The 8719-nt window shown below is 32.0% G+C and overlaps 1 protein-coding gene across 1 annotated transcript; it reads left to right on the top strand.

Moving 5' to 3' along the window:
- Positions 1-299: 299 nt before the first annotated feature.
- LOC127872323 (uncharacterized) lies at positions 300-7051 on the top strand (the record flags this gene model as incomplete). The annotated part of the gene is made up of 2 exons (XM_052415652.1): positions 300-414; positions 6425-7051. Coding segments are annotated over exons 1-2 (633 nt in total), but the record flags the coding sequence as incomplete, so codon positions are not given.
- Between the last annotated feature and the right edge of the window lie 1668 nt (positions 7052-8719).

Genomic DNA, 8719 nt, shown 5'->3' with positions numbered 1-8719 from the left:
ATTGTATTGCGTAATTTAAATAAGGTTCGTTTCCGATTAAATATAATAATCAAAGTAAGAATTTATATGTAACATTAAATATAAATATCTTATTAATTTATTTAAAGTCATATCATTGTTAAACTTGTGTATTTGTCCACGATTTAACTTATTATTGTTGTTCGCGCTTGCATCCTATTCATTCATTAAAATCCGCAATTTCGTATGACGTTCATTGGTAGGTATTTTTACTTTAACGGTCGTCACATGTCATTGACGTCACGACGGTTTTAGTATAAAAAGCGGGGTCAAACGTAAACAAGTTTCACTTTCGAATACAGCTTAAACGGAGAAAGATCAAAATTGAAAAGATACTTTAACTACTTCAGATTAATATTAACATTTTAAAAGGGTTTGAAAAGTCGTGAGATGCAGGTACGAATATTTGTATTATTGTTTGTATACGATATTTTGATATATGTTTTTGTTATGACAATGATCATAATGATGAAACTGAAAGTAAAAGTACAGAAACTTTTATAACCTTTGTTTTCTTTGTTATACGGCATAACAAATTGGTGTCAGAAGTAAAGGATATTCAAAATTCGGGAATAAGGAAAAATTTGCTAAATTTGTGGAAATTTCGATGAGAGCCTTGTTTAGCAGGGATTATGAATTTTCCACAAGTAAAAAGAAACACATAGAAAATTGTTTATTTTTATAATACAATATATTTCAAATGCAGAAATTTAACTGGCACCACTTTGGAAATTTTCCTCATCAGTAACTGAAAATAGAAAAATATATGATTGAAATTTTTCTAAGATGGATATGTCAGTAAACTTTTTAACGTAAATGTCAGTGATATTTTAATCAGTTAGTTAGAAACTGTTGCAAGGAAATTTTTATTGCTATTTTGTGTTCACATATTAATTTTTAAAATGGATCAAGATACATCAACTGCTGATAGGTCAGATAATTTAGAAATAGATTGTAGCTCTAGAGTAGAAGAGAAATTGTGTGATATGTCAAATCAAATGTACTCAACTTCGAATACAATTAAATGTTTAAATGATACATTACAAAAGAGAATGGATTCTTTAGAATCAAAAATGCACACTGTGTGTGGAGAGGTTTCAGAAATGAGAAATCCTGATCCAGAAATTAATTTCAATTGGAATAGAAACGTACACAATCATTGCACTATTCCAAGTCAGTTTCAATCACTGCCAAATTTACAGGTAACAAGGAACTTGAACACAAATCAGTTCACAAATTCCTCAACATCAGAAATTGTTCACACAAATTCATCATTTAGTTTGAAAATGAAACCACAAACATATGATGGTTCAAATGATATTGGTGAATATTTGACACAGTTTAATTTGATCTCTGAGATAAATAACTGGTCTTACCAAGCAAAGTCGTTGTATTTGGCAAGTAGCTTGTCTGGAAATGCTAGGTCTTTACTTAGTGAGTTGACAGAGATACAGAAAAGAGATTTTGATAGTTTAGTGGAAATACTGAAAACAAAGTATGGTAATAGAAATAAAGCTGAAATTTTTAGAGCTCAGTTAAAATCAATGACGAGGGGGAAAATCAGTCAATTTCAGATCTTACTCAACACATCAAGAAAATTACACGACAGGCTTACCCAGATGCAAATTCAGAAATGATAGAGATTCTGTCCTTGGATTGTTTCATTGTTAGTCTGGATAACTCTGAAATCAGATTGAGATTAAGAGAATGCTGTCCAAAAACTATGGCAGAAGCAGAAACAATTGCTGTTAGGTTAGAAACTCACCAACTGGCTGACAAGCAAAGAAGTCAACCAATTAATGTCTTAAAAGTGTTGAAACTCAGGGTTATTCTAAACCTACATTAGAAAATGTGATAAATAAAATTGAGACACTGACAGCTCAAATAGAAAAATTAGAATCACAGAAAATGGTCAAGTTCATCACAGAGAGCACATAGTTAACCCTCGAGGAAATCAATATAATACAAATAGAGCAAAAAACAGTGGATATTATCCCAACAATAACAGAACTGCTTACAACAGACCACACAGATATCCTAACAGAAATCAGAATACAGCTAGAACTGTTCAGAACAATAACAATTTCAAAGATAGAAGGTTTGAGGGAAACGGGAACAGGTCAAGTTGGGGGACCACAACTTGACCACAGCAGATGTAAGGTCCAAACGTGAAGTCATTCAAATAAATAGTTTAGGGGTTGAAAATGGTTATTTTTGTGATGTGATGATAAATGGATTTCTAGTGTCTTGTTTGTGTGATTCTGGTGCAAATGTTTCTATTAAAAATTCAAAAATTTTAGAAAATTGGGAAAAAGATAGTAAACCTGTGATATTTCCAGTGAATATGATGATGAGTACTGTTACTGGTGAAAACAAGCCTTTTCTGGGGAAAACAAAAGTGGATATAAAATTAGGAAATCATGTGTTTAGTCATGAGATGTTAGTTTCAGACATTGTGCAAGATGGTATTCTTGGTATTGATTTCATGCGAAGTCATAAATGTGATTTGATCATAAGTAAAAATTATAAGTTAGTTAAAGGTGATAGAATTCCTTGCTACATGAGAAATGGTTCAAAACATATAACTATTTGTTGTAGGGTAGCAATCACAGAAAAGATAGTAGTTGAGCCAAATACAGAAACGATAGTGCCATGAAAAGTTTTAGATCACATAGACAGAAATGCATGTTGTATGATGGAGGGTACAGAAAGTTTTATGCAGAATACTGGTTTAATGGTAGCTAAAGTTCTGGTCAATCCTAACAGTTGTACTGTACCTGTGAGACTAATTAATTTGACAGATAAGCCAGTTACTGTTTTTGAAGATACCACAACTGCAAAACTTGAAAATGTTGAAATTGTTGACAGAAAGGTAGTTAATGCAGTAGAAATAGGAAAAAGTCAGAAAACAGATACTTTACCTGAACATTTAACAGAGATGTTCAAAAAGTCTTCAGAGAACTTAGATACTGATCAAACTGAGATTTTGAGGAAGTTTTTAATAAAACATCAACATATTTTTAGTAAGGATGCTGGAGATATTGGTCATACATCTTTAATTTCTCACAAAATTGATACTGATAATGCTAAACCAGTTAAGAAATATCCTTTATCCAAGAGAAAAATTGTTGAGCAAGAAATACAGAACATGGAAAAAGATGGTGTTATAGAAAAATGTTCACATAGTCCTTGGAATGCTCCAGTCGTGCTAATTGCTAAATCTGACAAATCAGTTAGATTTTGTTGTGACTATAGAGGACTGAATGAGGTGACAGTTAAGGATTCACAACCTTTACCTAGAATTGATGACAGTATTGAGGCATTGGCAGGTTCAAAATGGTGGTCATGTTTAGATATGAAATCAGGTTATTGGCAGGTGGATATAGATGAAGAAGATCGTCATAAAACAGCTTTTTCTATACCCGGTGGATCTCAATGGCAATGGAAAAAATTAGCTTTCGGCTTATGCAATGCCCCAGCTACATTTACAAGATTGATGCAAATGGTTTTCAATGGATTATTGTGGTCTATAGTCATAATATACTTAGATAATATTATCTGCCCTTCACCTTCATTTTCTGCCCAGTTAGAGAGGCTGGAGATTATCTTTGAAAGGTTAAGAAATGCTAATTTGAAGCTTAATCCAAAGAAGTGTATTTTGTTCCAAAAAGAAGTTATATTTCTTGGACATAAGATGAACGAACATGGTGTAGGAACTGATCCGAGGAAAATTGAGGTCATAAAAAATTGACCAACTCCTAAAAATTCAAAGGAAGCTAGAAGTTTTATATCTTTAGCAAGCTATTACAGGTCATATGTTTACCAATTTGCAAGTATAGCCAAACCCCTTCATGAATTAGCAGAAACAAATAGAAAATTTATCTGGACTGATGATTGTCAGATAGCTTTTGAGAAAATAAAAGCAGAACTTACAAATGCCCCAATTTTGTCATTCCCCACAGAAACTGATCAATTTATTATTGATACAGATGCGTCACTTGTAGGTCAAGGTGCAGTTTTGTCACAGAAAATTGATGGAAAAGAGAAAGTGATTGGGTATTTTAGTAAATGTTTTACTAGAGCAGAGAGGAAATATTGTGTTACCAGAAGAGAATTATTAGCAATTGTTAGTGCTTTGAAACATTTTCATCATTATGTATATGGGAGACATGTTATTATAAGAAGTGATCACTCGAGTCTAAAATGGTTGTTGAATTTTAAGAATGTTGAAGGTCAGTTAGCAAGATGGTTAACAGCTTTAAGTGTTTATGATTTTACCATTGAATATCGAGCTGGTAAACTGCATTCCAATGCAGATGTTTTGTCAAGACGTCCATGTGTTGATGGATGCAAATATTGTGATAGAGTAGAAATGAAAAGTGATCCTTTAGTGGCTTCTGTGCAAATAACAGAGTTAAAGCAAAGCCCTGTATTAGAGGAAAAACAGATAACCGAAAATGACATAAAAGTGAAGAGTAGGTCCGAGAACAGTGTTTTAAAGTTACACACTGTATTAGGTATTTTAGCCATGTTGTTTGTGTTTGGTGGTATTTCTTCAGTGATATTATTCACAGTATGTTTGATCTTTTGGGAAGTAGAAGATGAGTTGTCCTGGATAGAAAGATTGAGATGGATATGGTCAGTTTTATGTAGATATGGGAGTTGTATTCTACAAGAGGTATGTGTTGATTATCAGGTTATACCGAGGGTTAACAGTTTTGTTACTGTTAGTCATAACTGGAATAAGTTTACAGATGAGAGAAAGAATGATGGTACTAGTATAAACAGTGATACAAAGAAGTTATGTAACAAAGAGTGTAATATTTTACAGCTAGATAATGCTTGTCAGACAAATAATAAAGATGTTGTTTTGATCAGTGCTGTTAATATTCCAAGTACAAGCACATGTTCAAATAATAGTCAAACTACAAGTAGAGGAGATGATGGTATGGTTATTGAAGAATTAGATTTAGTACAGATACAAGACAGTGATAGAAATTTAAAGTTAGTGAAAGATATGATTTTAGAAGGTGTAAAACCTACTTGGCAAGAAGTCTCAAAATATGATGTTGAAGTAAAGTATTATTGGGCAAGAGTGGATTCATTGGTAGTAAAGAATAATGTGTTATACAGGAAATGGAAAGATACAAATTGTAAGGAGAAGTTTAAGTTATTAATTTTGATACCAAGGTCACATAGAGAGGACGTACTTAAACAGTTACATAACAATAAAACAGCAGCTCACTTTGGTGTAAAGAAAACCCTAAGGAAGGTTCGAGATCGTTATTTCTGGTATGCTTTGAGAAAAGATGTAGAAAACTGGTGTAAGACTTGTGATGTTTGCAATAGTAGAAGAGGTACTTTGCGGAAACCTAAAGCTCCTTTGACCACATATAATGTTGGTTATCCAAATGAAAGGATTGCTATTGATTTTATGGGTCCATTTGTCAAAACAAAAAGTGGAAATAAATATATGATGGTTGTAGGAGATGTATTTAGTAAATGGACTGAGTGTTATGCTATTGAAAATTTAGAATCTTTTACTGTTGCTAAAACCTTAGTGAATAAATATATAAGTATATGGGGATGTCCATTAATTTGTCACACTGACCAAGGAAAAAGTTTTGAGTCAACGTTATTTTTAGAAGTATGTCAACTATTAGGCATAGAAAAAGCAAGATCTTCTTCTTTTCATCCTAAAGGAAATGGTTTTATAGAAAAACACAATTCTACCATTATCAACATGCTCTCACCTTATGTTTCTTCAAATCAAGATGACTGGGATGAACACATTGATTTAGTACTCATGGCCTACAGGTCATCTGTTCAGTCATCATCAGGATTTTCACCAGCAATGTTACATCTTGGTAGAGAATTAAGGTTACCAGTTGACATGATGTTCGGTGCCACTGAAAAAGTTGAAGCTGAAATAGAACATTCAAAAACACAATATGTCACAGATTTAGAAAAGCGATTGCTCATTATTTATGATATGGCTAGAAATAACATGGATATTGCTAAAGAAAGCATGAAAGTAAACTATAATGTTCATTTAAATTACAAAATCTATAATGAAAATGAATTGGTATGGTATTACCATCCTGTGAAAAAGAAGGGACTTAGTAGTAAATTTCTTAGACCATGGACTGGCCCTTGTAAAATTATAAACAAAGTTAATGATATTCTTTATAGAATTAAAACCGGCCCAAGGACAAAAGCAAAAATTGTCCATCATGATAGACTTAAACCTTATAAAGGAAAAATTAATACCTGATTGGTAGTGGACTGTGATCTATAGCTCATGTATCTTGATCTGAAACGAATGTAAATGAAATATTAAAATACTGTGCAACCTAAAAAAAAAATAAATATATATATATATAGAAGAATGATATTTTGTTTACAGCAAAAGTTTCGATGCGGATTATGCGAGGATTTATTTTTCCCTGCCCAGAGACCCTGCCTTGCCCATCTCAAAGAACAACACAGTGGAATAAGTTTCAAGTGCAAGTTGTGTCGGAAAATCTTCAGAAGAAACGATAACCCCCACCAATGTCGAGCCACAAAAGACGATTTTTATCAATTTAACCAGCTAAACGGAAATAAGGGGCAAGATGCGGAGATAGATATGGAGATATTTATGAAGAAAGCTACGGAGGATTGGTGTGTAGACATAGAGAAGAAAAAGATGGAAGAAAAAGAAAAGTTGAATGTTTTATTGGAGGAATTGGAGGTGAGCGAGGACGATGAAAATGAGACTGATACTTTTGAAAGTTTCCAGAAAATGAGTTGGGAGAGCGAGGTTTCATTATATGAACTGGATCAATTGGAAAGAAAAGAAATAGAATCAGAAGAAAACAGGACGAAGGAAGAAAATCAAAAGAAGGAAGAAGAAGAAATGAAAAAGAAGAATGATGTAATTATGAAGGAAGAAGAGAGGAAAAAGAAGAAGGAAGAAGAAATGAAAAAAGAGCAGAAGAAGAAGGAAGAAAAACTTAAGAAGAAAGAAGCAGAACTGAAAAAGAAAAATGATGTAATGATGAAGGAAGAAGAGAGGAAAAAGAAGAAGGAAAAAGAAATGAAAGAAGAGCAGAAGGAGACGGAAGAAAAAGCTTTAAAAGCGGAAGTAGTTCGGGAAAAGGAGCAGGAAGAAAAGAAGAAAGAAGAAAAAACATCTGAAAAACGGAAAAATATTATTGAAACCGAAAACATAAACAAAAGACAAAAACTATACATGCTGGACACAACAGACGAAACTACCGTTAATGTGGAAGAACTGGTCGAGGTAGAGGCGAAAATCCAGGAGCTTAGAAGGATGAGGAGGACCTTGGTGGCCGAAAGGACCGAGTGCACGGCTTACCATGAGGGAGGTTACCTGTACGAAATACAGACATTCACAAGAAAATACAAAATATAAAAAGTGCAATAACAATATATAATTAAAAAGTGTTTTTGTTTGTGTTAGTATTGTGTTGTTATAAAAAAAAAACATTAATATGTTTTAATTGTTTAAATAACTGTTTAAAGTTTTAATATTATTCATATATTGGAACATATTGTTTAAATGACATTTTCCTGTTTTATGTGTTGTATAATGTCATAAAATAATTGTCATAATAGCATTTTATGTGTGATATTATTATATTATTATTGATAGCATTATCAATGTTTTGTCACAAGGTCATTTTGTTCAGGTAAATATAATGTGACATCATATATTTGACACATTTTTGTTTAAATATATTGTAACATTTATTAAAAATAAATGTGATTTGGTTTATCATAACATTATCAAAGTTTTGTAAAAAGGTCATTTTGTTCATGTAAATATTATGTGACATCATAAATGTTGACACAGTTTTTTTTTTAAATATATTGAAACATTTATTCAAAATACATTTTATGTCATTGTAATTTATGTAATTTAAAATAGTATACTTACCTTATGGTTGATGTGTTGTCCACAAGAATTGGGACAATTCTTGAAAGGTGAGGGTACTGCTAGGCCGTTACCCCACCCAGTTGTTATTGTATTGCGTTATTTAAATAAGGTTCGTTTCCGATTAAATATAATAATCAAAGTAAGAATTTATATGTAACATTAAAGATAAATATCTTATTAATTTATTTAAAGTCATACCATTTTTAAACTTGTGTATTTGTCCACGATTTAACTTATTATTGTTGTTCGCGCTTGCATCCTATTCATTCATTAAAATCCGCCATTTCGTATGACGTTCATTGGTAGGTATTTTTACTTTAACGGTTGTCACATGTCATTGACGTCACGACGGTTTTAGTATAAATAGCGGGGTAAAACGTAAACAAGTTTCACTTTCGAATACAGCTTAAACGGAGAAAGATCGAAATTGAAAAGATACTTTAACTACTTCAGATTAATATTAACATTTTAAAAGGGTTTGAAAAGTCGTGAGATGCAGGTACGAATATTTGTATTAATGTTTGTATACGATATTTTGATATATGTTTTTGTTATGACAATGATCATAATGATGAAACTGAAAGTAAAAGTACAGAAACTTTTATAACCTTTGTTTTCTTTGTTATACGGCATAACAATACATTCTCAATTAAGAGCTGTGTAAAAGATTGCTGATCTTGACCCAAGGAAGGGGCCTAACTTACCATAAAAAGAAAAAGGTGTAAAAAAAGGGCCATAAAAAAAAAAGGGCTTAAAGGA

Source organism: Dreissena polymorpha, chromosome 3, assembly GCF_020536995.1.
Source record: "Dreissena polymorpha isolate Duluth1 chromosome 3, UMN_Dpol_1.0, whole genome shotgun sequence".
In the NCBI taxonomy this organism is placed as follows: domain Eukaryota; kingdom Metazoa; phylum Mollusca; class Bivalvia; order Myida; family Dreissenidae; genus Dreissena; species Dreissena polymorpha.
This window is presented reverse-complemented; position numbering and strand designations above follow the sequence as displayed.